Source organism: Colletotrichum higginsianum, assembly GCF_001672515.1.
Source record: "Colletotrichum higginsianum IMI 349063 chromosome 7 map unlocalized unitig_7, whole genome shotgun sequence".
Taxonomy (NCBI): Eukaryota; Fungi; Ascomycota; class Sordariomycetes; order Glomerellales; family Glomerellaceae; genus Colletotrichum; species Colletotrichum higginsianum.
The window spans coordinates 2,775,857-2,803,275 of NW_017263917.1; the positions used below are offsets into that span (position 1 = coordinate 2,775,857).

The following is a 27,419-nucleotide window of genomic DNA, read 5'->3' on the forward strand; positions in this document are numbered from 1 at the left end:
ACTCTGTGAGAAAGACTCATCCTATTTTTGCAAGCATAGTTGCCAAAGAGTGTGGATAGCCCTGTAATGTATGTGCGGAGGAACAAGTCTGGAATACCTATTAGACCGGCACGACACAGGCTGGTATCTACGCAACCTACGCATACGGGTCCTGAGCGGGAGATAACCTGTAGCGTAAATAGAATCAAAAGAAATTCAAAACACACGAGGCGCATCTCCTGTTGACAGGGAATTACTTTTCCCACCTCACTGTGACACCACACCGGGTGGAGGATCCGGCAATCTCGCCAAGATCCGGGGTCAAATTTGCGCGATTGAACGCTTGCTTTACAGAGTTTGTATACACAGGCCTAACAGCCATCCTGTTTGTCGCCTCCCTTCTGAGAGGGGTCGCTTGCTGCCAGTCCCTAATAACCACCCTGAAACTCCCTGTTGCCATGTAGAATACACTCCAGCGCTTGAATACTCGCAAGGCTGCGTCGGCGGCTGCCTCCCACCATCATCCTCGGGTGGAACTCTTGACGTCCTACGACTGATCCTCACCGTAGGTCGACGGGGCTATACTAAGGTCGATATCGAGCTCCTTCAGGAAGAGGTCGTCGAGGGTGCTGCCGTCGCGGGCGTAGACCCAGGCGCCAGCGGCGGTGCCCTCCTTTTCGTTCTGCGAGTCGCCGACGATGACCCAGTCGTAGCGCTTAGGGCCCGAGATGGGCGACGAGAGCCAGATCTGCTTGTTGGGGGGTTGCTTGTTGATCACGTAGGTGCCGGCGTCGGGAAATGTGACGGTGAGAACACCAGCCTGTGTAACCCTAGTCAGCATACGCGCGCGATTGTTTGCGTTGAGATTTCGTAATGCGTCAAACAGGGGGGGCAAGGTCGTGAAATCAGAGATTCAGTGGCGTGGTTCTTTCAGCAGAGTAATTGCTTACAGAATACTCGACATCGATTCCCTCGCGGGCATCAGCAAGCTCCTCAAGCTGTGTGAGGATGGTCTCCAGGTGAGCGTCTGAGAGCTCGTGGTACTCGGCATCTGTGAGCTCAACGATATTCATTTTGACCTCGTCCTTGGGCGTCTCCTTGACCTTGGGATCGTCGGTATCGGGCATGATGCCGCGGGCAGCGACGGACGACGTCGTGAAGAGCTTCCGGGCCGGAACTACAGAGACGGCCGGCTTGGGGGCGAGGAGGAGGAGGGCAGAGCGGCGTGGGATGGCCAGACGGGCCTGCGACGAGGCGCGGAGCGTGCGGGCAGCCGCGCCAGAGAGCTTCGTGAGGTTGCTGCGGGCCATAATAGCTGTATGTGGGTGAAATTGGACAGTTGGATAGCTGGTATTGTAGAGTTTTACGTTTGAACTGTGAGTGTTTGGTGGACGAAGCAGAGAGCAAAGGAGAGGGTTGGTTTTGTTGGAGATTGAGATGGTGTTTCTAAGAGGCGGAACGGAAGATGGAAGACAGCTTCGATTGCTTTGCTTGTTTCCCCACGTTGCTGCAGGAGTGACGGGGGAGGAAGCTGCAAGTGCTTCTTCGACCCACAGGCGATGAAAGAATCGAGCTTGGGCCATCGAGCGGCCCCGGGGTGTGGATTACGTCAGAAAGTCATGTGCCCGAACGACCAGCGCACCTTTCATTTTTGGGTGGTACTCAGCGGGATGGATGTGGATGGCAATGGTAAGGCAATTAATTGCTGAGGCACCTGCTGGACCCCACCAAAGCAGCGAGCGCGCATCGAGAGAGATTGGTGGGCCATCCCGCGAGAGCACTCGCCAGCCTCACGATACTCTCCACCAAGTCGTGATGCTCAGACAACAGAGAATACAATGATCAACGCCTTTCTGGTCTTCAACGGCCAGGGTCAGCCCAGGCTGACCAAGTTCTACACTCAACTGGTACGAGCCAAGCAAGGCGCAAGGGATGCGCTTCGTTGAGCAAGTTGGCTGACACCCCATCGTCACAGGAAACCAGCATGCAACAGCGCCTGATCTCCGAGATCTTCACCCTCGTCTCCAACCGTCCGGCCGGCTCTTGCAACTTCCTCCCGCTGCCCCCGTTGCTCGCCGCCTCGGGCACCTCGCACTCGTCGTCGTCGGAGGAGAATGACGTGCCCTCCCTCGTCACCTACCGCAACTACGCGACCCTCTACTTCATCGTCATCTCGACCTCGACCGAGTCGCCCCTCGCGCTGATCGACCTGATCCAAGTCTACGTCGAAGCGCTCGATAAGCTCTTTGAGAACGTGTGCGAGCTGGACCTCATCTTCAACTTCGAGACGTTACACGCGACACTGGGCGAGATGATTGTGGGAGGAGTGGTGATAGAGACGAATCTGGATCGCATCGTGTCTGGGGTGAGGGCGCAAGGCACCGTAGCCAAACGACCCGTGAACGAGGGCCGCAACGTCGGGCTGGGAGGCGGACTGGGCATGGGTGGCAACTTCGTCTGGCATGGACGGTAAACTGGGACGTTTTCTGAGAGGAATATCATCGTTCTTGTTCAAGTGATTGTGGTTATACATGGGGCTCTTTTTTTCTTTCTTGCGCCGGGTATTCAAAACGCCAATAACTCCTTCCAATGCTGATGCTTCTACGTCGGCCGATGGCTTATTTGGGCGACGCGGTGGAGGTGGGCGCTTCGGGCGCTTCAGGCGCATCTCTGCGTCGCTCGTAGCGTTTGTCGGCATCGATGGTACCAAACACGCCGAGGACGCGCTTGCGGATCTGGCGGGAAGTGTGAGCAAAACCCGACATCTAGAGCAAGGATTGAAAAGCTGGTTGCCTACCTCTTCAGAAGGCCTATACTGCCTGCCAAAGAACTCGAGCTCGGAGAAGAAGAACGTCCAGCCAAGGAAACCTGGTGCGGGTTAGAACAATTCCCATATCCACGCCGCAGTATCCTGCACGAACCGACGACTGTCGCAAGCTGGGCCAGCTTGACGGCCTTGTTCCATCGCGGCCTCGCGTATACCAGTGCTAGGCGCCGCTTGTATTTCTTCTCGAATCGGAGCTGGGACTGGGGCGAAAGGCTCGTGAAGTTGGGAGGCCAGACTTTTTTCGTCCGGTATGGGTTGTTAAAGACTGTAAGCTTGGAGCCGGCAGCTTCGGCCGCTCGTCGCACAAACGTGGGAAACATTGTCGATCTGGCTGCACGTCGACTTGGCCGGGGTGGTTTAGCGGGCGATTTGGACAGACAAGATCTCAACGGTGCAGCGTTTGGCCTCGGAACGTTCGCGACGGGAGAAGCTCGTCGGACTGCACAGCCGCACCCAAGATTGGCCATGGATGGTCAGCCACATCGCACTAGCCAATATGTCCCGGCGAGCAGTCGGAGCTCGAAACGGGTACGTACCGCCCAATGACAGTATGCCTTTCGACCCGGTGAAACACAGCGCTCTATTACCGCATACATCGTACACAGGGGATAGCGGCCAGTGACCGCTAACACTGATCAGTGACCCGACAATACCCCGCCATAACCACCCACGCCCATCGCGGGGCACACTCAGCCTCGAAAAAAACATCGGAGCTGCGACGAAATCTCCCCCCACGTTCGATTGTGACTCAGGATCCTCGACCACAACGTTCCGAAGGAGCAGCAAACGAGCACGCGGTCGATTTCCGAGAGTGAACTGCATCGTTCGGCGCAACGAGCCTAACGTCGAAACACATTTACCCGCATTGAGTCGGCTGGAATTGGCTTCCCCCTCTTGCGGATTCCCAATTCCACGGATCATCGAACGAGATACCCGCAATCATGGCCAACGAAGCCGCCAAGGCCCTTGAGGCTCTCCAGGTCTCCAAGACCAAGGAGCTCAAGGGAACCGAGAAGCGCGACTTTCTCATTTCTCTCGAGAAGAAGTACCAGCAGAAATGGGCCGAGGAGAAGATCTTCGAGGTCGACGCCCCCTCCACGACCGAGGTCCCCCTGCACTCCATCACCGCCGAGGAGTTGCGCCAGCAGCAGCCCAAATGGTATGATGCAACTGGGTGAGATTGCTGAAGATGGCATGTTGACAAGTGCGCAGGATGGGTTGCATGGCCTTTCCCTACATGAACGGCCGTCTTCACGCCGGCCACCTGTTCTCCGTGAGCAAGGTCGAGTTCGGTGCCGGTGTAAGAGAAGCCATATGTCTGGAAACCCAGGGAGGGAGCTAATGGAGTGATCCAGGTCGCCCGTATGCAAGGAAAGCGTGCTCTGTTCCCCATGGGATGGCACGCGACCGGCATGCCCATTAAGGCTGTTGCCGACAAGCTGAAGAACGAAGTTGCCATGTTCGGCCGCGACTTTGAGGGATACAAGGAGGAGGTCCTCGTCGACGAGAAGCCTGTCGAGGCCAAGGAGGCCCGCGAAGATATCACAAAGTTCTCCACCAAGAAGAGCAAGGCGAATGCCAAGACGATCAAGGCCAAGTACCAGGTGTGTTGCGGTTGTGACGGCGGCATGAGACTTCGGGACTAAACGCTGCGTAGTTCCAAATTATGGAGGCCATGGGCATCCCCAGGCAGGAGATTCATCTCTTCGCCGATGCTTCGTACTGGCTCGACTTCTTCCCGCCTCTGGCCCAGGAAGATCTCACAAGCCTCGGGTTCAGAATTGGTTCGTGGGATTCCCAACATTCAGCGCTATGGCGAACTGACTAACGAGCCTAGACTGGCGCCGATCGTTCATCACCACCGAGGCCAACCCTTACTTTGATGCTTTTGTGCGGTGGCAGATGATCCGCCTCAAAGAGTTAAACAAGATCAAGTTCGGCAAGAGATACACCATCTACTCTATCAAGGATGGTATGCTTTTGCCATTATCCCGGATGCATCACTGTTAGCTGACCACCTGAAGGACAACCTTGCATGGACCACGACCGCGCTGAGGGTGAAGGTGAGTTTCTCTTTCATACTACCATAACGTTGACTATCAGACTGACTCTACGGAAGGCGTCGGTGCCCAGGAGTACACGGGACTTAAGATGAAGGTCCTCGAATGGGCGCCCAAGGCTGGTGAGGCTCTCAAGTCCAAGCTGCCCGCGGACGCCAACGTCTTCCTCATCCCGGCCACCCTGCGCCCTGAGACCATGTACGGCCAGAACGCCGTTTTCGTGTCCCCCAAGATCACGTACGGTGTCTTCAAGGCTTCGGAGAAGGACTACTACATCATGACCCAGCGGTGAGAAGCACATTCCGCACCCTATCTGTCTGCGACGGACACTAACAACAACTAGTGCCGCTCGCAACATGGCCTACCAGGGTCTTTTCGTCCAGGACGGCGTCGTCGACCAGACCGCCGACATTGACGGTTCTGCTCTTATCGGCACCCGTGTCAATGCTCCCTTCTCTATCCACAAGGACGGTGTCCGCGTTCTGCCCATGGAGTCGATTCTGCCCACGGTGAGTGAAACTCATTTTTTAGCCACCGCTTGGCACGTCTAATATCCTCTAGAAAGGAACGGGTGTCGTCACCTCTGTCCCTTCGGACAGTCCTGCCGACTGGGTCATGACCATGGATCTCCGCAAGAAGGCTGCCTACTACGGCATCGAACAGGAGTGGGCGGAGCTCGAGGTTGTCTCCATCATCAACACCCCGTCCGGTGACATGATTGCCAAGACTCTGTGCGAGCAGCTGAAGATTGCCTCGCCCAAGGACACCGTGCAGCTCGAAAAGGCCAAGGAGACGGCCTACAGCGAAGGCTTTTACAAGGGAACCATGAACATTGGCGAGTTCAAGGGCGAGCCGGTCGAGACAGCCAAGCCCAAGGTCCGCCAGGCTCTGATCGACCAAGGTCTTGCCTTTGTCTACTCGGAGCCCGAGCGCAAGGTTGTCAGTCGATCCGGCGACGACTGCATCGTCGCGCTGATGGACCAGTGGTACCTCGACTACGGAGAAGAGTCCTGGAAGAAGACGGCTCTCGACTGGGTCGAAAACGCGGACGGCAAGGGCCTCAACACCTTCAGCCACGAGACCAAGAACGCCTTCCAGGGTGTTCTCAACTGGCTCAACCAGTGGGCGTGCGCGAGATCGTACGGTCTCGGATCCAAGCTGCCTTGGGACCCTCAGTTCCTCGTCGAGTCGCTGAGCGACAGTACCATTTACATGGCGTACTACACCATCGCCCCCTACCTCCACAAGGACATCTTTGGTCGGGAGAAGGGCACCGGCGACATCGGCCCCGAGCAGATGATTGACGAGGTGTGGGACTACGTCTTCTGCCGTCGTGAGCTCGACGACAAGATCGTGTCCGAGTCCAAGATCTCCAAGGAGACCCTGGAGAGCATGCGTCGCTCGTTCGAATACTTCTACCCCCTGGACCTTCGCAGCTCCGGCAAGGATCTCATCGGCAACCACTTGACCTTCTTCCTCTACATCCATCTCGCCATCTTCAAACCCGAGTATTGGCCTCGAGGCATCCGCACCAACGGCCATCTCATGCTCAACGGCGAGAAGATGAGCAAGTCGACCGGTAACTTCATGACCCTGCAGGACGTCGCCCGCAAATTCGGTGCCGATGCCGCCCGTATTGGTCTCGCCGACGCTGGCGACACGAACGGCGACAGCAACTTTGAGGAGGACGTCGCCAACCAAGCCATCCTGCGTCTGCACACTCTTAGAGGTACGTTTTACACAACACACCGAATGGGGAAGCATGGACTAATAGTAGCAGAATGGTGTGAGGATGCTGTCAAGAACAAGAGCGAGCTTCGCATGGGCGAGTGGAACTTCTTTGACAAGGTCTTCAACAACGAAATGAACGTCATTGCCAAGGAGGCCATCCAGCAATACAGTAAGCATGTCGCAGTCCCGATGCTTCAGTGAACACGCTAACGATCTTTAGCCGACACGTCTTACAAGCTGGCTCTCAAGGCCGCTTTCTACGAGTAAGTCTTTTCTGGGGGTTTGGGGGTTTTTGGTACCCATGGTTACGGTTGACCGAACATGACTAACACACGGCGCGCGTCAGCTTCAACAACGCCCTCTCTTTCTACCGCGAGAGCAGCGCGACGGCCAAGATGCACCACGACCTGGTGCTCCGGTACATCGAGCTCCAGAGTCTCCTCATCGCCGTCATCGCGCCTCACTGGGCCGAGTCGGTGTGGGTGGAGATCCTCGGCAAGCCGACGTCGATCCAGCAGGCGACGTTCCCTGAGATCCCCGAGACGGACGCGGCGCTCACAGCGGCGAGGAAGTACATCTCGGTGACGGCGTCCAACGTCAACTCGGCCGAGTCCCTGCAGCTCAAGAAGAAGGCCAAGGGCAAGGAGACGTCATTCGACCCCAAGAAGCCCAAGGCGCTCACCATCTTCATGAGCGAGAAGTTCCCGCAGTGGCAGCAGGCGTACATCGACCTTCTCAAGGAGATGTGGAACCCCGAGACCAACTCGGTGGACGACAAGGCGCTCAACGGCAAGATCGCCAAGATGGGGGAGATGAAGAAGGCGATGCCGTTCGTGCAGGGTCTCAAGAGGCGTCTCCAGTTGGGCGAGCCGGCGAGTGCGGTGCTGGAGCGCAAGCTGGCGTTTGACGAGAAGGCGGTACTCGTGGACATGATTGACGGCCTCAAGCGCAGCGCCAACCTCGTCGAGGTCAAGATCATTGCGGTGGAGGAGGGCAGCAAGAAGGGTACGGACCTCGTCAGCGGGGCCGTGGAGGAGAACTTGCCGCCCAACGCCGAGGGTGCGGTGCCGGGAGCGCCCAACTTCCTGTTTGCCAATGTGGAGTCGTCATGAGGTGCAGCGGTAGATGGGCGTCATGGTCAAAATGGTGAAGTACCTAGTCCCAGGTGGTGGTAGCACTTGAATGTTCACACTGCATATCTAAGCATGGCAGACGAGAGAAGAAAAGAAAAAAGGAAGATGATGAGAGATAGACGTGAATGTTTACGAATTTTCGTTCAAGAAAAAAACACGAGGTTTTCGTCAGAACAGGTGACACAAGAAACAGGGCCGAGGCATGCATGCATTTCTCATGATGTGGTGCCGGACTTGGCGTGGAGAAGGCTTGGCCAGCGGTTCGGGGTTCTTTGCAAGCCTAGAGTCCATCGTTCTCCAGCAAAGAGGGTGGGTGTTGAAGATGGGATTCTTGCATGCCCAGTGGATCGAGGGGACATGGGGAACCTGCTCGGGGACAGCCGTCGCTCACTGCGGCCTGAAAACAAGGGTTTATGGGGTCATGGGAATCAAGGCATTAGATCCATTATGCCGGTATGCTTGACATGGGAGACGAGTTGAGTTGAGAGACCCGAGGAGCTATGTCCATACTTCGGACTCAGACTCGAAAGGTCTTGGGCCATGGCCTATTGCAGTATGACAGCACGTCGTACATCGATGAGGTGGTCCAAGTCTCTGGGCCTCCAAGTCTACATTACGAAGAAAGCGAATGGAGCGTTGGAACAACAAGAGGAGTGGTGGAATGCTAATTCGTGGAAGAAAGAGACGGTGTGGCTTTGAGAGAGGACGGTAGTTGTACAGATACTCATAGTGTAGAGAACTACGTATCGTGGTCTGGGCGGAGGTGGCTGGTGGGACATCTTGAAGCTCTGATTGGGTCTTATTATTGTGGAGACGGACGTGGAGGAGTGGCTGGGGGCGGCGATGCGGTGACGGATGCCAATTGCAGGGAAGGGAAACAGCAGGGCCGACGGCGATTGGTCGAAAACGAAAAGAGGGAAAAACCTGGCCGGGACCCCTGCCATTGCACCTTCCACTCTCAGTCTCTGTGGCCCTGGTCCCGGCCTCCCTCTTTTCCGCTTCTCCATGTTACCACCACCACCACGACGACGACGCTGAATACGGACATACATCATTCACACCCTCTTCCAAGACCCGGAGCCGCCTCGTCTGGCCTAGCATGTCATGGTGTGATCCGTTAAAGGACGCGAGATCGCTTCAAGGCCCTCGAGAGGAGGGGGGAATGGGATGGGATGGGATGGGATGCCATGCAATGGCCCGACCAATCCAGGCACAAGGGGAGAGCCGATGCAGCCGATTTTGCTTCTTCTTTTTCCTTTCAATCCGTCTCCCTGCCAGCCAGCCAGCCGCCTGCTTACACCTCTCGGTTGTTCGAGTTTCTTCTGCGAGCTAGTCGACCACCCACCGATCCCCCCCGGTCAGGTATGACGCAACTGAGCACAGCGTCGGGTATCGCCAGCTTGCTTCCAACCCCCTCCCCTTCTGTGCTTTCCTTTCTGTCAGGTCAGGCCAGGCCTGGATCCCGCGGCCATTCAACAATACAGGTATCCGTACCACCATGGATTCTCTCTCTGTCGGCGGAGATGGCCAGCTTGCCTGATTTGGTCTTGTTTGCTTTGTCTTCCGCGTCGCCCTCCGTCACCCAACCACCACCCCCTGGCCCGAAATGACGAGATGCCCTCTTGCGCGAGGGTGCCGGTGCAGGTTTGCGGGAACCCGGCAGTCCAGCACCGTTGGCAAGCGTCACTCTTGAAATTGTCCGTCGGTCACTCTTGGAGGAGATTCCATCTGGCCAGGTACGGATGCCCAGTGCAGGATGTCTGCTTGTGCGGATGAGGCCAAAGATCTAGATCGTCGTTCCTGAGCTAGGAGCTCCGGCTCGTCCATGGATGCTCGTGGTTCTGGCGCGAACTCGTCGGGTATGGCGTCTGCCAGTGCCTGTGTCGTTGGGGATCATGCTGGTCTGCAATGGCCTCTGCCAATGAGATGGGATGGCAGCAACATGAAACGGAAATTCAGGTGGTGGGGGAAAGCACCCGTCTGCTGCGGCGAGTCACCCACCTTTGGGCATAGAGGCATAGAGGCAGTGAGGTGGTGCTGAAGGCTGCAAGTGAGGCCATCCCCAGCCATTTCACTATGCGCGCATCCATCACATCAGAGATCACTGCGGACATCCCACCCAGCCTTCCTTGGAGACGTGGAGCCCCTCGCTCTCTTCTGCCGAGTACGTAGTTGTTGTTGTGTCTTCCGAAGAAACAGCCCGCCTAGTTCCCCACGTCGATCTTCCCTGTCTGACGAACAACAACCCTGTTCTGCCTCGTTGTTCGGCTGCTTCCACCACCCTTGCCCGCGGCCAGTCTAGATGCAGCGTCTAGCAGGACAGCCTGGACAGGCAAGCACTCAGCCAGCAAGCAAGCGAGAGGATATGATGCTGTGTTCTGGGCTGGCTTCGGTTCTGCAGGCCGTCAAAGCCTCCAAGGCCGCGTTTCCCTGCTTCACGAATCACCCAGGCCTGCCAATGTAGGAGAAGTCCACCTCACCACCCTTCTAGCCCTTCCCACCCCTGGCAACCCAAGCACCCTCCAAGCAACCAAACAACCAACCCTTCGCCTTCCAACCCCAGCGCCTTTGAGTGGTGTGCCGTCACCGTCACCCCCAGTCGAGATGATGTCGTGCAAAATCGCCATTCTTGGCACCGCTGCTGTCACCGACTCGCACAATGTGCGGCGTACCCAGCTCGTAGCCGTCCCTCTCGGGCTCTGCTGCCCGTCACGCAAACCCTCACTTGTCGTCTCGCAGTATATATCCTCATCCAGTCTCTCTTCCCAAACCAGTCGTCTCTTTTGATTTTCTGTATCACTCACTACTCACACAACCATCACCGCAAACAAATTTCCCACTCCCGCACTTCAGCAACTCAACCCAAGGCTTCCGAGCTAGATCAGTCGCTTCCTGTTCGACACTAACATCAACTCTTTGCATCTACAAAAGGCCTCGGCTCTTATATACCCAACCAAACCCAAACCACAAGTCAAAATGCGCTCTTTCGCCATCCTTTCTGCTGCTGGTCTCGCTGCCGCCCAGGTCACCAGCATCGTCATCACCGATGGTATCACGGCGACCCTCACCCTCCCCGTCTTCCCCGAGCCCACCGACGCCACGAGCGACGCTGTTAGCACCGTCACCGCCACCGTCCCCGAGACCACCGTGACCGTCTCGCCCGAGCCCACGCCGTCCACCACCGTGACAGTTTCCGCGGGAACCAGCACCGTCTCGGCTGGCCTCACCACCACCACCATCGTCGTCGTTAGCGACCCTCCCGTCACCATCACCACCCCCATCGTCATCCCCACCGCCTCCGAGTCTGACCCGGTCATCACTCTGCCTGTGATCACCGAGTCTACCTTTGACCCGGCCACCACCATCACCGCCGTCGTCCCCCCTCCCCTCAACAGTGAGTTTCTCTCTCATCTGCGTGAACATGAATGACCCAGCGACTAACACGACCCCCCCAGCCACCCTCGCGACTCTCACCCAGACTCACACCGCGTTCCCCAACGCTACCACTACCGGTCCCGTGGTCGTACCCACCGCCGCCGCCGACAAGCTCCAAGGCTCCATCGTCGGTCTCATCGCCGCCGGCGTCGCCAGCTTCTTCCTCTTTTAAGGAACCTAACAACAACATCACGACGGAACTACTACTATCAAGCTTAATGACAGCGAAGCGGACTTTTATATTTTATTTTTCAAACGCGAAGGGAACATGACAGACAATGGCTTTTCAGGAACATGTATGATGAAACACGGCTTGGAGCAGCCACGGCGTTGGATATTTTGCATACGATGATTAAGGACCTTAATCACGACACAGCATGAATGCTGCTACTTAATTCTTATAAATATGAATATTTTCGAACATCTTGCCTCTCTTCTCTTGATAGCGTATGTGATGTTTATCAATGTCATGTTCCGATTTCGTGATTCACAGAAAGGGTTTGCCAATTCAGGTCTGGAGCAAAATCTAGATCCTTCACATCCTCTGTCCCATGCATGGCCAACTTGACAAACATGGTGTCCGATTTTGCCCGTGGAGCAGAAACTGTGTGCCGTGAGCCGGGAAAATCAGCGCCGCGGCGCTTGTTGCCCCTGGAACAATGCTCTCGAGCCGAGTATCTGGCCACAAGTCGTGTTCTCACCAAGAGTTGTTTGCGAGAGCCCCTATTCTCTCTGCGACACATTCCAATCTCCCTCTCCCATCGCACAAAGGAAAAGGGGGAAAGGGAGGGTGCTTCGACGGGAGGGACGTGACCCGGGTGCACCGTAGCACGGAAGCCTTGTATAACGTGGCGCGGGCACTGTCGCGCGTTGCCTCCCTCTTATCTCGGAAGGAAACCTTGCTCTTGTGTGGACTAGGGCGGCGTTGATGATTGCGCACCGTAGCAGGCGACTTGGGGTCCGTTGTCCTCCCGGGCGCGGGCGGCATCTGTTTTGTTTTCTTGACGCAGCCGCGCTTCGGACTCGGGCGGCGCAAATGTCTCATTTCCATCCGAGGGCGTTCAAGCGACGACGGGGATCTGAGCAGCGGTCTCTCCCGCGAGCTCGGCGTCGTCTTCGGGGTCGTCCTTGGGGAGGTCGTCCTGTTCGCGCGGTTTGGTCAGCCGCGGCGGCGGGGGCCGGGATTGAGATGTTGGTTGAGACATACCTTGTCAAAGATGACGCGGATCATGAGGCTGCAGCTGGGGCACACGGCGATGTCCTCGTCGTCGCGGAGGTCGGCCAGGGCGATCTGGAACTTGTCGCCGCAGGGGCAGGGGTAGTGGTAGATCTGCATGTCCTCGTCGTAGGTCATGTCCTCGATCTCGATCTCGTCGTAGATGGAGATGTTGTCGTCGGACATTGTGAGCGGTTGGTTTCTCGGCGTGGTTTGTATAGGCAAGATCGTTCCGGTGGGTGTGGTTGTATGTTTGCTGCTGGGGCTGCGACGGTTGAGCTGGCGATGGAGTCACTGTTCGTGAGGGGATGGAGAGACAAAAATAAATAAAAATAAAACTTGGAAAAAAAGAAAAAGCTCCTCCCACACTTTGCCCCGCGATGTGGCTGGTGGATTGTTGCCCCCAAGAGTTGAGCCACGTCAAGCCATAGCGGCCCGAGTGCATTGGAGCCTCAGGCAACGTCCAATGCCAAGGTACCTAATCACATGCCATCGGCTGCCGATTCACATGGGAACGGAGACCCAGGCGCCCATTTTCCGGGGTTCACCAATCAGATCCTCTTCATATATGGGGCCGTACGTTCTCCAGCGAGCACTCTGGGGAGCCGAGGGACAGCAGCGCTTTCCCCAGGTGCCCCAAGTCCCCTGCGCCGGCGGGTGCTAAACAAAGACCCGAGCCTAGTACCGTTTGTCTGCTGAAGGAGACCAAGACCACCACAAAGGCCGAAAGACTCGTCCGGAGGAACGTGTGACGGCCACCAGCACCAGCACCAGCCATGGCCGTTGGCGACATCCTCTTCCCCTTTCTCACCGACGACGCCGATTCCTTCCAATAATTCCGCCCCATCGCCGCCCGCCGACGAAGCTCAGTCCAGGACGAATGCCCTGACGAACCCAATCCCTCCCTCCGAAGGACGCTGCCAGTGTGTGACGTAGCCGCGGCATCTCGTCGACGACTCGCCCACGAACGAACGAACTTGACAACAACAACAACATCATCATCATCATCAACCATCCGCATCGAATCCCGATAACCGCAACATCCACAACATCCCTCTCTCCCCGGCCCCCGTGGGGCGCACGCATCGTCTACGATGGCCGTCCAATCCAAGGTCTCCCTCATCGGGATCCCTTCGAACCGCACCGTCCGCAACCTCGTCCTGCAGCTGACCCAGCTCTACCTCGCCAACCGCTCACGCATCTCCCGCGCCGTCTGGATCACCCTCTTCGTCGCCCTCGCGAATCGCATCCGCCATGCCATCTCGGAGCAAAAGGCCGCCTCGGCCCGCGAGGCCGCCGTCCGTGAGTCCCGCGCCACCGTCGCCGTCTCGGACGAGGACGTCACCAAGAAGCGCAAAAAGGTCGAGCTGAACCGCGACTTCTTCCGCTCGCTCCTGCGCCTGATGAAGATTGTCATACCGGGGTGGAGGAGCAAGGAGGCCCGCCTACTGATCAGCCACTCGTTCTTCCTGGTCGTGAGGACGCTGATCAGCCTCAAGGTCGCCGCGATGGACGGCGCCATCGTCAAGAGTCTCGTCAAGGGCAACGGCAGGGAGTTCCTGATGCACATTGTGTGGTGGATGCTGATCGCCATCCCCGCGACGTTTACGAATTCAATGGTGTGTGTCCCGTGGAGCCAAGGAAGGGTCTGGTCGAACTGGCACTGACAAAATCTCCCAACAGCTTTCCTATCACCAGGCAGAGCTGTCGCTCAAGTACCGGACACGGTTGACGCAGCACATCCACGACAAGTACCTCTCCAAGCTGACCTTCTACGGCATCTCTGCCCTCGATGACCGGATAAACAACCCTGACCAGTTGATCGCGGTCGACGTCGCAAAGTTCTCCAACAGCTTGGCTGAACTCTACAGCAACCTGGCGAAGCCGATTCTAGACATGGTATATCAAACCCTCCCCTCCTCCCCCACCTGTACCTCCATTGTGCATCCGATTCCTAACCTTCTTCACAGACCATCTACACACATTCGCTATCTCGCAGCGTAGGCGGCGAAGGCGTCGTGTCCATGGCCCTCCTCGTCCAGCTCTCGGCCAACGTGATGCGCGCCTTGACGCCCCCGTTCGGCAAATACGTCGCCGACGAGGCCCGTCTCGAGGGCGAGTTCCGCTTCCAGCACTCGCGCCTCATCGACCACTCGGAGGAGGTCGCCCTCTACCACGGCCACGAGGCCGAGAAGGACACGCTTGACAAGGGCTACTTCACCCTCATCAAGCACGTCAACTACATCCTGCGCCGCCGCTTCTACCACGGCTTCATGGAGGACTTCGTCATCAAGTACTTCTGGGGCGCCCTCGGCCTGCTGCTCTGCTCCGTGCCCGTTTTCGTCAAGATGCCCGGCCACATCTCCATGAACATGGGTGATCGCACCGAGAGCTTCGTCACGAACCGCCGCATGCTGCTGTCGGCCTCGGACGCCTTCGGCCGCATCATGTTCTCGTACCGCGAGATCATGGAGCTGGCAGGATACACGTCGCGTGTCGACTCCCTCCTCGAGGTCATGAACGATATCCGCGCCGGTCGTTTCGAGAAGAAGCTCGTCTCCAGTTCCGGGACCGAGAACAACGAGGCCGTCCTCAAGGGCCGCGGTACCGTCGTTGAGAGCAAGGACATCAAGTTCATCGACGTGTAAGTCTCAAACCACCCTCATCGTGAACCTTTGTTCTTACTAACCATCGCCAGTCCCATCATCTCTCCCAACGGCGACGTCCTTGTCAAGGCCCTCTCCTTCTCCCTCAAGCAGGGCGACCACCTCCTCGTCGTCGGCCCCAACGGCTGCGGCAAGTCATCCCTCTTCCGCATCCTCGGCGGCCTCTGGCCCGTCTACGGCGGCACCGTCCACAAGCCGCCCTTCTCCGACATTTTCTACATCCCCCAGCGGCCCTACCTCTCCCGCGGCTCCCTCCGCACGCAGATCACGTACCCGGACTCGCTCCGTCAGATGCGCGCAAAGGGTGTCACCGACGCCGACCTCCTCTCCATCCTCTCCCTCCTCGGCCTCGAGCACCTCCCGGGCCTCTACGACGCCGGCTGGGACGCCGAAGCCGAGTGGCGCGATGTGCTCTCGGGCGGCCTGCAGCAGCGCGTCGCCATGGCCCGCCTCTTTTACCACCGGCCCCGCTACGCCATCCTCGACGAGTGCACCTCGAGCGTCACACTCGACACGGAGAAGGTCATGTACGACAACGCAAAGGCTCTCGGCATCACTCTCATGACCGTCAGCCACCGCCGCAGCCTGTGGAAGTACCACAGCCGCATCCTCCAGTTCGACGGCCAAGGCAACTTCGTCTTCACCAAGCTCGACGCCGACCGCCGCCTGAAGCTCGAGGACGAGAAGGAGGACCTTGAGGTTTTGTTGCGCCAGGTGCCCGAGATCGAGAGGCGCATCGCCGAGTTGACTGCGGCGTGAGTCGTGAGTGGCCACACGGTCTTGGAACGTCATCTGCGCAACATTTTGGCCGGGCATGTATGAAGCAAGTTGAGCCCGATGAGACAGATGACGGAAGGGGGTTTCTACCAACAACATGATTTTCATGGATTTTACGGATGTTTTGCAATTTGTACATAAGTAGACCACGACGACTACAGAGAGAGGGGGGTTTGGCGTAGATTTGGTGCGGCAACCGAAAGAATAATGTCAACAACTCCCATGGCCATCCTGGGCTCCCTGCCCACGCTTCGTGCAGTTTTCCGGCCTGGTCTCAAAAAGTCCTCAAAAAGAAAAGAGAAAAGGTATCAAGGAATCACTCCCATCCGACCATACTACCGTGCTCTCAAAACCAGCCGATCCTTTTGCAGGCGTGAAGCTCCAACCTCCCCGATGCTGGCAATCTACTACTACCATTAAGAAGTCTCATATCTCTCTTATGCCACGGTGCCATACCCGTTCTCGCGGCATCTTTGGGTTTTTGCTGCTAGTCGAACATGTTGTTCGGGTGAAAGCGGCAGCCCTCGCTGTGTACGCTGTTGTCGAACTTCAGGACACGCTTGTGATCCGCTCCGCAGTCGTAGCAGAACTCGTGTTTGCATTTCGAACCTAAAGCCCGACCGTCCGGGTCAGACACATGTTCCTCTTCGGCCTCAGGGGGGGGGATATGCGCTTGATGCCGCTCACTCACTCACCCACCCACTTACTCACTCACCCACTCACTCACCCACTTACTCACTCGCTCGCCCACTCGCTACCCGGACTAGACGGGAGGCACAAGGCCTCGGCACTGGACGCTGTGCGCCCGATCCCAGGTAGCGTAGCAGCCCCAACAGAACTCGTAGCGGCACCTTATGCCTATGATGGGTGTTGGCCTGGGCTTTGGAAGAACAAGACGGAATGCTTGGGCACTAATACGGCTTCGAGAACAGAAGAGGAGGGGGGAGGAAGGGGGAACGCTCAAAAGCACATGAGTGGAATGAGATGATGTACTTACAAGTCATGTGTGAGCTGTGCGTCGTCGTCGTATCGTCGTCAGCGTCGTCGGTCCTCATCAAAAATAGAATCTCCGCGTCAAGCAAGGCCTCTTACCAGCCCGAGTTCTTCTCGATGGCCCAGCCGCACCCGGGACACGGCCTCGTCGTCCGGCTCACCGTCGCCCGGCTCTGCTCTTCCTCGGCCTTGCGGCGGGCCGCGACCTTCCTGGCCAGGGCCACGGCCTTGCGCGCCCTCTCCTTCTCGTCGCGCTCCTGCGCCTCGCGCTCCCGCGCCTCGGCCCTCTGCTCCGCCATGAGGCCCTGGGCCACGGCGCGGTCGGCGTCCTCGAGCGCCCGCCGCGCCGGGGCCAGGTCGTGCTCGTCGTCGTGCTCCATCTCGATGCGCGAGCGGAAGTTCTCGGGGTCGCGCAGCAGCGCGTCGTACTCGTCGCACGACAGGTTCTCGTGCCACGCGATGCCGTGGGTGAAGCAGGAGCGCTGGCCGCAGTGTAAGCAGGTCACCAGGGGCCGGTCCCCGCCCATGTCGTGGAGCTGGCCCGAGCCGCAGTTGGCGGTGCACCAGATGAAGGTGTCGGCCTCGGCCATGGCTGCTCGGAGGGCCAAAGCCTCGTACCTTGGGGGGGAGGGGAGCGGTTAGTGGAGGATGCTCTCTCTTGAGACCTGAGGGCGGGAGAGAGGGAGAGGGGGAGGACGGGGGGAGGGGAGATGTGCACGAGGAGAGCCTACCGGGCGAACGTCTCCTCGTCCGCATACTTCTGGATATCGACGTATTCTAGAGGCTCACGGCACTCTGGGCACCGGATTTCCGTCCACAGCTTGCTGTTCAAGTCCGACCTGATGGAGGTTTGCAAGCAGTCCAAGCACGCCTCGGGAGGATGCGTACACGTCGGCGTGACGCTCAGCACGGGAAAGGAGGCCGGGTCTCTCGTCTCGGCACAGATGGGGCATTCTCTCGAACCGCCGAGATCATTGGCCGGAAGCCTCTGTCGAGTAACGACGACATCTGTAGTGTCTGCCGCCTTGTGATATCTTTGGCCGAAGCTGCTTCATGTTAGCAGCCGCCGAGACGCAGGGTCCCCTCTCGGTCAAAGGCAGCAGCACATAGTCTGCCCAGTTCCCCCCTTGCGGGATGTTTCAAACGGAAGAGAAGAGGTTAAGGGGACTGCCCACCTAAAGTCATCGGCTGCAAGGTCGGCAGAACGCGACCCGGAGCCCGCGTCCTGGCTCCGCAGGAAGGCCACCGTCATGGCCTGCTCCTTTTGCTCGAGGAGGGCAACGTACGGGTTGTTGGCGCTCCACGAGTCCAGTCTCGAGTTGTACGCCGGGCGCGTAGACGGCGACGGCATGGGCGGGGTGGTGGCGGCGGTGCTGGTGCTGCCACCCGTGGTCTGGGGCGAGAAAGGGGCGACGTCGAAGCCGGCGAGAATCGACGCCGGCGTCGGGAGGAGATAGCCCCTCTGCGGTCGAGCGGGCGAGGTGGACGGTCCCGCCGTCTCTGTCACGGCTGGGGTCTGCTTGGGTGTCGGTACGGGGAAGTCGAAGTCGGCCATGATCTCGGCGCTGGTCGCGCGGTAGTAGTGGGCACGTCGCGGGGCCTCGTGGGAGGAGGAGGCCAGCGGCTGCTCCCGCTGTGCGATCCGCGACCGTGTCGAGGGCCGTTGCTCTTCCCTTGGAGATCCCACGTCTGCCGCCATCACCCAGTCGTACTGAGGGGGGTCGGAGTCGAATCCATCGTCACCGCCAAAGCCTCCCACCAGAGAGGAGTTGGCGCTGGAGTGATAGCTGGGCGGCGGCCCGTTATTGCGAGGGGCGAACATTTCTGGTCAAGGGAACACCGTCGACATAAAGAACATATCTCGGGTCTGGGTCTGACGATACGTCCTCCTGTTCTTGTTGGAGTCTGTCCTTGGCCGCTGGCCCTGCTCGAGCCGTTGATATTTTCGTCGGCACTGCTGGCAAACGGCCAGAAGTATCGTCAAGGAAGCTATCTGAGTGCAGATGGGACGTCGAAGAGGGTTTTCGTATCAGCAGGAGGTAAGAATGGCTCGAGACTCTTGCTTGACGGTGTTAAAGTTGCAGGGTAGGAGGTAGCTTGGCTTTCTGCCAGCGGTCGTAGGTCAACGCCACCTGCTTCTAGCGCCTCAGAAGCAAAGGATACACACAAACAACCGGGGTCCAGTATCTGCCTGACTGCCTGTTTGTTTTTGGTGATGGTGCTTTCCAGCGCCAACGGCTTTGTGCCTGTGTGGTTGAAACATGACGGGAAGCGGCACGCTCGCTGGGATGTCCCGGCTCGACGCTTAGAGATGCTTGGAGTGTAACTCGGGCCCTCGACCTTGCATCATCGTCCGAGCATATGGCAGATGCATCCATGCCACGAGAACAAACAAGGAAACAGAAGAAAGGTAGACGGACGGTGGCGTAGAGAGGTGGTCTGGAGAAGTCTAGATGAATCAGGTCTGCAACTGAAATGCCCTCACTGGCTAATTTGGGATAACAAACACTATGCTGTCGCTTTTTCCGAGCGAAACCGAGATCCCGGCGCTTCTTCAAGACATGCTTCTGATTCTTGACTACAGCGTGTGTCTGTCATGCAAGAGAAGGCAGCGAGCCTGGAAGGGTGTGGAAATGCTGCAGAGCAGCTCGCCGCCTTGCCGCGCGATGCTCTCCCGCAGGGCGACGACAGCCAGGGCATGAGGCGCCACGAACTGGAGGGACATTGGATGAGGCTGATAGAGGGTCAAGCAACGAACCTTGAACGCGAAGACGGTTCCAGGTCTCCGTCCAAGTGGTTCATGGCATGGGCGAGACGGGTTTGCGGGAGGAGGGATGAGCCTTTGGCGGGAGTATGCATATGTATCAATGTAGCTCATGTGAAACCTTCGACCAGTACCAATTCAGTGAGACTAATGGCGGCTTTGACTTACATCACTGGTCATACCAACTGATTCTTACAGGAAACAACCCCTAGATATCGTCTTGTCCGCCCGCCGACGTTAAAACTTTCTGGAATAGGTCTGGGCTTGGGGTTCTTTTGAATGATTAGGCCGTACGTTCTTGACACAAGACGGGCTCTCAAGACATCAAGTGAGCACTACCTAATGGTAAACTGAACCCTTGGGGTGTTACTCAGTTTCTAAAGAACGATAGTAGCTATCAACCTTAATGCCAATAGTGATCGACATTTGGGCTTGCAAAGAAAGTGATCTCATGTATCTCTGAGCAATCGCACACCTTGTCTCCGCCGCTCGTCATCATCGTCAAACGTACTTCACAACACAGCAGTGCCACTCAAAAGCTCACATGAATCAGAAACATGCCACCCCCGTTCAGCAAAGAGAATGCGGAGCAGACAGCCCCCAGCTGAGTCGCCGCTAGCTTCCCCAGCGAAAGGTCGCCCACCCGCCCGCCTCTTGCCTCTCGCGGTCGCTCCTATCGCAGTAGAGGTTATACAGCAGCGTGCGGTCGCCGCTCTGGCGGAACTCGGCCCGCTTGTCCTGCGGGCCCCAGGCCACGAGCATCTGCTGCCGCCGCACGAGCTGCGGCTCCTTGATGGAGTCGTTGCGCCCGATCCGCCGCATGTAGAGCGCCGGGGTGAGGGCGCAGACGTTGAACATGTGGAGGTCCAGCTCCGCCCTCGTGGGCGGCGGGTCCATCTTGGCCACGTGGACGGCCTTGCGGTTCTGGAGTATGTTCTTGCAGTCGAGGTCCCGCAGGCCGTCGAGGAAGTCGGGCGACGTCAGGATCTCGCCGTGGGGCCCGCACATGACGTACGGGTTGATGTCGAAGTAGAAGTGGTTCGTCGACACCTGGATCTTCTCGTAGAGCTGCGCCGCCGGCTCGACGCACTGCTCCGCGAAGCTTCGAAAGAACCACTCCGTCTTGTCTTTCCGGCAGTATATCTTGAAGATGCCGGCGAGTTCGTTCGCCAGCTCGCGCGTCTTCTTCTCTCGCAGGATTCCAAACTCCAGAGAGCTCAGGATGGCGTTGTATGCCTCGGCGGTCCACGTTCGAATCGCAAAAAGATCTGTGTCAAGCGGTTCAGCCTTTATGTCTCGGGTATATGTAATATCAATGACCGGTGGGTGGGTGTTTGTATGGTCTTACCTCGCTTGGGCTCGACGTGATTCTGCAACGCCGTCTCCACCGAGCTTATGACTCCAACGCAATTATCCACGGATCCGTAGAGCACCTTTTGAAAGATGTTTTCGTTGAGAAATCGCATGATGATGGAGACAATGATGTCTTCGTCCGTTTCTGGAAACGTGGATGCAGTGAACAGGTCCGGATACATGTTTACTGTCCGTTTCAACCTGAGAGCCTCACTGGGCTTCCGACGGGCTTGAATAAGGACGTCTTCAATGCCCCGATTGTGGTCGTCCAAGAGGGGGTCCATAAACCGGGAGACCCAGTCGGTGATGCCTTCAATGAGATCATCGTACTCCTGCAGTCTAGTTAGACATGGAATACAACGAACACTTGCCGGGCAGATCCTGTACTTACGCGGCCGATCTCTTCGGGGGTGAGCTCTTTGCGATAAGGCTGCAGACTGAAGATGTGCGACTCCGCATCTCTCAGTTGCTCCTTCAAAGAAGAATTCTCTGCCCGCATCTCTTCGAGATTCAGGGCGAGCGACCCTTCGTCTGTTGAGGCGCCGGTGGCGGTCGAGCTCATGCTGGACTTGATCTCGCCGATCCTGCGTTGCGCTCTCTCAGCTTTTTCCTCGGCGATCTCGGCTCGCGCCATGGTGGACTTGAGTCTGTGATGCAACGCGTTGATCTCGCGGCGCAGAAGCAGGTCCCAGTTGGGCTCGACTCCGGGTCCGGCGCCATTGATGGGGTCATGGCTGGAGGTCTCTCGCGGGAGCGAAGAGACGTCTGGGTCAGCCCCGAGGTCGATCAGATCGCCTTCGACCGAGCCATGTGAGGTGGGGATAGAAGCAGCAGACTGGTGGTGCTGTAGTCGATGAGAGGGAGGATGATTCTGAAATCTGTTGGCAACGAGGCCTCTTGGCAGCGGCTGCCTTGGCCCCCTACTCTGCGTGCCACCTTGCTCAGGAGACGGTGGCTCGATCTTTGTGAATCCCATCATGTCGGATTCAGACAAGGCTGATGGACTAGCTGGCTCGGTGGTGATGGTTGGTTCGTTCTTGAGGGAAGGGCTACAGTAGAATCTCATGTCTTCGTAGGCTGTGGGTGCGACGTCAACGTCAAGGGGTGTCTTCGCCGGGACCGGTGGCCCGTGGTGGTCCTCGTAGTGCTGGGCCAAGGTCGAGTGCAGCTGCTGGAATCCTTCCATGATGTCGACGAGGGATGCCAGACGGCGGGATCAACGGAGGAGAGTTTGGATGACGAGTGAGGTCCGGGTCTTTGAGTTGCAAGAGGTTGATGGGGGAATGGGGGGGAATGGGCGGGGAGGTTTGGATGGTTTGGATGAAATGTAGGAGCGGCGCGGGTCGCTGCGTGCTGTGAAAGATTCCATGCCATGCTCTATTCCATGTGCCACAATCCCAGGGACACAGGGAGTTTTACAGGCAGATAGGACAAGAAGAATTGTAACCGGCGACTGTGGTAGCTGTCTATCATCATTTCTTTAACGACCGTATTACCTGTCTCATTCTTTCCGTCTGTCTCGGCTGCCTGCCGCAGGTATCCCGGCTCCGATGTGGGGCGTTTCGCCAAGGGGTGGGGCCGTAACACCCGATTTGGTACGTACCTATCTACCCATCTCACGCATCTACGCCGGGGGATGAAGCAAAGAGATGCATCTTTACGTATTGCGACAAGTACATTTTTGTATCTCACAGTCAGCTTTTGACCCAAAGCACAATCTATTCCTTCCGTTCTTGCTGCGTGGTGGCCATTGACTGTCTGATTAGCTCAGATCACGCTTCTGCTTTGCCCTGGCGGGCACGGGACTGATGCATCGTCATGCTCTCTGACCAGAAACAGCCCATGCGTCCCAAAACTCTAGCAGAGATCACAATGCCCTAGCATTTTGTTGATTTTTTTTTCATGATGCTACGAGCTTGACGTTCGAAAGTATGCGGTCCATGTATTGGGCCGGAGAGCGCAAACCACGATGCCTGCAGGCCCTGAGCGGCATGCCGCATACGCGCTTCCCTGCAACATGAGGAGCTGGAACGTTGTGGATACAGATCGGGAGGGGCACGCTTCTTAATGCTTCATTCATAGGCGTTATGCCTGCTCTTGGTTGTACGCCTATTTGGACGCCCACGACAACCTCCAATGCGGGTGGTGGCAGTGTTTCGCTCGGACGCAGGTCTCGTCCCGCCAACTACCTGGTCGTACCATGTTACCGCTCCATGTTCTCATCCCATGGCTCGCATCACCTCTGAAACGAACTGGTCTTTGACGGTCCTGGGGCTCGCGCCTGGATATCCGTCACCATTGAAAGGTCACGACGTTTCCTCTCGGTCCCACTTTGGCGACACGGAACCGGGACAAAGCTCTCCAACGTAACGTACGTGGAAGCTGTAAAGTACCTACCGGGAGCTGGAAGGTATCCAGTTGCCTGATCGTCTGCATCGTTTACTTGTTTCTTCGCCTTCAAAGACACCCATCTTCATCCAAGGTTCGTGAAGGTAGAATTGTCCTCGGTGCTCTGCCTGCTGACCTGATAATCCGATCAAGCATCCTTCTCTGCCGGATGAGACGGACTAAACAAGGACAGGTTTTCGCTTCGGCCTTTTGCCTTTTGCATTTTCAATTCTCGCCCTTCTTCTCCGCCGTCCCCCTACGACTTTGATTTTCCCCCCTGTTTTGTGTCTTTCGAACACCGCGCTTCCGTTTCTCGCTGGTGTAAGGCGCATCCAGCCACGTCCATCACGGCTTCAGTCATATTTCCAGAAGCGAGGCCACCTAGAATTGTTGACTTCCAGATATCCTCCCTAAAATTGGTCTCAGAGTCGTTGCCTACTTTTTGCTCTCCGTCTGCTGAACTAGATCTGTTCGAGTGATCGATATACACACTTCGACAGCTTCGCTCGTCCACTCCTGTTTTTGACATCCGTCGCTTGACTCTCTCACGATCTCTACGCAAAGAAAATGACCACGCCCCCCAAAATGGACACCTTTGAGAAGCTCTCTGTGAGCGAGCGCAAGATCGTCGTCGGTATCGATTTCGGCACCACGTACTCGGGCGTGGCCTGGGCCGAAACCCAACGCCCCGACCGGCGAACCGCCATCACCACGTGGCCCATCAGCAAGACGGTTCGCGAGGGCGAATCCTCCGACAAGGTGCCTACCAAGCTCAGATACGCCGACGGCGAGGTTCAATGGGGGTTTTCCATCCCCGTCACTGCGCCTCAGGATCAAGTCATCGAGTGGTTCAAGCTGTGAGTCTCTTGCGCCGCTTGGGTTTTTACTTTCATGTTGTGCAGAGCCCATCAAACGGGGTAAACAAACACTTTCAAGAAACCAGTAGTAGCTTATGCTCGCTAGTGACCTCGATGCTTCTTTTCAGGGCATGAGCCCAGCCGTCCCCTCCGAGCGAAAAGCCGTGGACAAGTTGGTCACCGACTACATCTCGGCGCTCGGCGACCATCTGCACTACACCTTGCGGGAGAAGCTGGGCGAGCAAGTGGTCAAGACGACCCCTCTCGAGTTCGTCGTCACTGTTCCCGCCATCTGGTCCGACCTCGCCAAGGACAAGACGAGGCAGGCCTGCCAGAAGGCGGCGGGTCTCACCGCAGGGACGAACGCGCCCATCCACCTCGTCTCCGAGCCCGAGGCCGCCGCCATCTACGCGTTGCACGGCCTCGACCCTCACGGCCTCAAGGTCGGCGATACCGTCGTCGTCGTGGACGCGGGAGGCGGCACTGTCGACTTGATCTCCTACACCATCACGAGTCTGAAGCCCATCCTCGAGGTCCAAGAGGCCGCTCCGGGATCCGGTGCCTTGTGCGGCTCGACCTTCCTCAACATGCGCTTCGCCAAGTTCCTCAAGGCGAAGCTCGGCAAGGAGGACGGGTTCGACGACGACATCATGGCAGAGGCCATGGAGCAGTTTGAGAAGAAGGTAGAGCTCGAATCCATCTTCCCACCCGGGAGTCACGGAAGACTATGGCATCTTTTTTACTGACACACACGGGGCAGATCAAGCGGCAGTTCACACTCGGCGCCGCCCCCGAAGAAACCTACACCATCCCGGTCGGAGGCCTGGCCAACAACAAGGAGCTCGGCATCAGCCGCGGTCGGTTCGCCCTGAAGGCGTCTGATCTCCAGACCATTTTCGAGCCCGTCGTGCTGGAGTGCATCAAGCTCGTCAAGGACCAGATCACGGCCAGCAACACCCCGATCCGGGCCGTCCTCCTGGTGGGCGGGTTCGGCGCCTCCCACTACCTCAAGGAGCGTCTGCGCAACGCCATCGACAAGAACATCCAGATCATGCAGCCGCCGAACGCGTGGCAGGCCGTCGTGCAGGGGGCCGTCATGAAGGGCCTGGCGCAGGTGTCGCCCGACCGCCTCACGCAGGTCCGGGTCCAGAACCGCAAGGCGCGCAAGCACTACGGGACCGAGTGGCGCACCAAGTACGACGTCAAGGCCCACAAGCACCTGGAGCAGAGGCGGCACTGGTGCGGCCTGGACGGCTGCTACAAGGTGTACACGATGGAGTGGTTCATCCAGCGCGGCGACAACGTGTCGGAGAACGAGCCCTTCTACACGTCCTTTGTGTGGACCGGCCTGGTGAGCCAGGGCCGCATCAAGAAGATCAAGATGGACGTCTACGCCGACCGCAACGCGCGGGCCGCGCCCGTGGCCCGCGACGACAACGTCTCCATGCTCGTCCACGTCGAGGCCGATGTCAGCCACATCCCGGAGCACATGCTGGCCCGCCGGAAGGGTCTTGATGGGCAATGGTACTACGAGCTGAGCTGCAAGATCGAGGCCGTCTACCTGTCTGCGTCGACCGCCTACACGTTGCTCTATAACAGTAAGCTGCTGCTCCATCCCCGATACCGGGAGGTCGTCCGTTAACGTTGTCTAGATCAGCGATACAGCACCGTGACCGCCGAGTATGTTTGATGGTCGACACGCACACAAGAGACACGTTGGATGGGGGTGATGGAGTTCAAGGCAGGGTACATTTTGAGGATCCAGGTCCTGTAGATAATGGAGTGAGGAAAGATTCGACAAAGGAGTCCTGTCGACATCGCGATGGGTGTGGATATGTCTGCCAACCGAGTCACGTAATCAGATAATCAGTTGAGGCCGCCGCTATCGAAGTATTCTGACCCATGTCTTGTCAGTTTTCCATGACCGTCCATACTGTAATCACTGAGTATCCAGACACCCACGCTCTCTCTGTGTGTCGCGATCTTCTCGTCTTCGCCAGCGACTTGCCTCAGTACTTAGTAATGAGAAATCATCGGCAAGCACTGCAATATCCGGTGACTTTTCTGCGCTGTTCGGAACCCAGGTAACCCGCTTACAGCACGATGTCATCCAGATCTGACCCCGAACAACAGGTTGAAGCGGGCGGAGACCCCTTTGACCACCCCGACGACGGCGAGCATACCGTCGCCGGCTAGCTCATTGTGGCCGGGCCGTTCCTCGTTGACCTCATGTCCTTTGGCGTACATGAACAACTTCGGCCACTTCCAGGACCACTATCCCGAGCACGGGGTCGCCGAGTACCCGTCGTCTGTCACCGTCGTCTGTCACCGTCGTCATCAAATCGCTCGAGCTCGGCCTCATGTACATCCTGAACCCGGTCGCCTGCGGCCTCGCGGACGCCTACGGCCCCGCGAGGCTATACTCGGTGGCCGCACTCAGCGCGGTGCTTTCGTGCGTCGGCGTCCCGTTCGCGCAGGACGGGCAGATATGACAGTTCATCCCGAGTCAGGTAGGTCGACGTCCAGATGTCAGTGACATCCCCCTCCCCCTCCCCCGCCTGGAACTCTAAGCTCACACTTCCGGTACTTTGCAGTGCGTCTTATTCGGAGCAACGGCCGTCTTCGGCACGTGCGCCGCCGTGCCGGTCGCCAGCCAGCACTTCAGCCGGCGCCGTGCTCTCGCGATCGGCGGCGTCTGTCTGCCCGTCATAATCTCCCACCTCGTGCCGCGGCTCTGCTTCGAATGGACGCTGCGAATCGCCGCGCTCATCAGCCTGGGCTGCTACGCCGTCGCTGTGCTCATCTCTACGCCTAAGCATCCCGGCAAACCCGTCAAGTCCGTCTGGTCCGTCGCGGACTTTAGCGGCTTCCCGGACCGGCGCTATTTTATCCTTGCTCTCGCCAATGTGGCCGGCAACTTTGGTCTCTACATTCCGTTCTACTATCTAGGTACCTTTCGGGCCCCTGACGAGCCCGATGCAGCGCTCCCAGTGTCGGAGTCTTCTCCAGCTAATCCCGCCCCGCAGAGCGTTACATTGCGGCTCGCCACCCCGAGTCCACGGTCGGGAAACACGACAAGAGGGATGGTTACGGTCCTCCTGATGGCTCATGGACCGTTACTGTTTCTGGAACAAGGATGAGTGGAAAGTGCAGGTGATTATGAACAAGACTGATTGCAGGAGGAAGTAGTAGACGTTTGAAGACTTCACAACATATGATTGACAAGATCGGGTGTTGTGC

General features: G+C 57.7%; 10 protein-coding genes across 10 annotated transcripts; 5 read left to right on the forward strand and 5 right to left on the reverse strand.

Moving 5' to 3' along the window:
• Nucleotides 1-526: 526 nt before the first annotated feature.
• On the reverse strand, nt 527-1,289 carry CH63R_10538 (Frataxin; the record flags this gene model as incomplete). Its single annotated transcript, XM_018305512.1, has 2 exons — nt 527-799; nt 930-1,289. The coding sequence occupies 2 exons, from the start codon at nt 1,287-1,289 to the stop codon at nt 527-529; spliced, it is 633 nt and encodes a 210-aa protein (XP_018154936.1).
• Nucleotides 1,290-1,817: 528 nt separating this feature from the next.
• CH63R_10539 (Clathrin adaptor complex small chain) lies at nt 1,818-2,452 on the forward strand (the record flags this gene model as incomplete). The annotated part of the gene is made up of 2 exons (XM_018305513.1): nt 1,818-1,886; nt 1,955-2,452. 2 exons carry the CDS (start codon nt 1,818-1,820, stop codon nt 2,450-2,452), a joined length of 567 nt encoding a protein of 188 aa, XP_018154937.1.
• A 145-nt stretch (nt 2,453-2,597) lies between these two features.
• On the reverse strand, nt 2,598-3,126 carry CH63R_10540 (uncharacterized protein; the record flags this gene model as incomplete). The annotated part of the gene is made up of 3 exons (XM_018305514.1): nt 2,598-2,714; nt 2,777-2,847; nt 2,901-3,126. The coding sequence occupies 3 exons, from the start codon at nt 3,124-3,126 to the stop codon at nt 2,598-2,600; spliced, it is 414 nt and encodes a 137-aa protein (XP_018154938.1).
• Nucleotides 3,127-3,747: 621 nt separating this feature from the next.
• On the forward strand, nt 3,748-7,709 carry CH63R_10541 (Leucyl-tRNA synthetase; the record flags this gene model as incomplete). The annotated part of the gene is made up of 11 exons (XM_018305515.1): nt 3,748-3,965; nt 4,019-4,106; nt 4,162-4,410; nt 4,464-4,590; nt 4,644-4,778; nt 4,831-4,869; nt 4,926-5,154; nt 5,210-5,375; nt 5,428-6,766; nt 6,818-6,860; nt 6,944-7,709. The coding sequence occupies 11 exons, from the start codon at nt 3,748-3,750 to the stop codon at nt 7,707-7,709; spliced, it is 3,399 nt and encodes a 1,132-aa protein (XP_018154939.1).
• A 2,997-nt stretch (nt 7,710-10,706) lies between these two features.
• CH63R_10542 (uncharacterized protein) lies at nt 10,707-11,337 on the forward strand (the record flags this gene model as incomplete). The annotated part of the gene is made up of 2 exons (XM_018305516.1): nt 10,707-11,124; nt 11,186-11,337. The coding sequence occupies 2 exons, from the start codon at nt 10,707-10,709 to the stop codon at nt 11,335-11,337; spliced, it is 570 nt and encodes a 189-aa protein (XP_018154940.1).
• Nucleotides 11,338-12,226: 889 nt separating this feature from the next.
• Nucleotides 12,227-12,567, reverse strand: CH63R_10543 (CSL zinc finger; the record flags this gene model as incomplete). Its single annotated transcript, XM_018305517.1, has 2 exons — nt 12,227-12,307; nt 12,373-12,567. 2 exons carry the CDS (start codon nt 12,565-12,567, stop codon nt 12,227-12,229), a joined length of 276 nt encoding a protein of 91 aa, XP_018154941.1.
• Nucleotides 12,568-13,475: 908 nt separating this feature from the next.
• CH63R_10544 (ABC transporter transmembrane region 2) lies at nt 13,476-15,806 on the forward strand (the record flags this gene model as incomplete). Its single annotated transcript, XM_018305518.1, has 4 exons — nt 13,476-14,000; nt 14,065-14,280; nt 14,352-15,025; nt 15,080-15,806. 4 exons carry the CDS (start codon nt 13,476-13,478, stop codon nt 15,804-15,806), a joined length of 2,142 nt encoding a protein of 713 aa, XP_018154942.1.
• A 505-nt stretch (nt 15,807-16,311) lies between these two features.
• CH63R_10545 (Ring finger domain-containing protein) lies at nt 16,312-18,639 on the reverse strand (the record flags this gene model as incomplete). The annotated part of the gene is made up of 5 exons (XM_018305519.1): nt 16,312-16,433; nt 16,822-16,874; nt 16,917-17,435; nt 17,549-17,863; nt 17,993-18,639. The coding sequence occupies 5 exons, from the start codon at nt 18,637-18,639 to the stop codon at nt 16,312-16,314; spliced, it is 1,656 nt and encodes a 551-aa protein (XP_018154943.1).
• Nucleotides 18,640-20,196: 1,557 nt separating this feature from the next.
• On the reverse strand, nt 20,197-22,120 carry CH63R_10546 (uncharacterized protein; the record flags this gene model as incomplete). Its single annotated transcript, XM_018305520.1, has 3 exons — nt 20,197-20,849; nt 20,930-21,266; nt 21,326-22,120. The coding sequence occupies 3 exons, from the start codon at nt 22,118-22,120 to the stop codon at nt 20,197-20,199; spliced, it is 1,785 nt and encodes a 594-aa protein (XP_018154944.1).
• Nucleotides 22,121-23,889: 1,769 nt separating this feature from the next.
• Nucleotides 23,890-27,319, forward strand: CH63R_10547 (Hsp70-like protein; the record flags this gene model as incomplete). The annotated part of the gene is made up of 6 exons (XM_018305521.1): nt 23,890-24,179; nt 24,286-24,862; nt 24,940-25,777; nt 25,832-25,859; nt 26,449-26,631; nt 26,833-27,319. 6 exons carry the CDS (start codon nt 23,890-23,892, stop codon nt 27,317-27,319), a joined length of 2,403 nt encoding a protein of 800 aa, XP_018154945.1.
• Nucleotides 27,320-27,419: the final 100 nt, after the last annotated feature.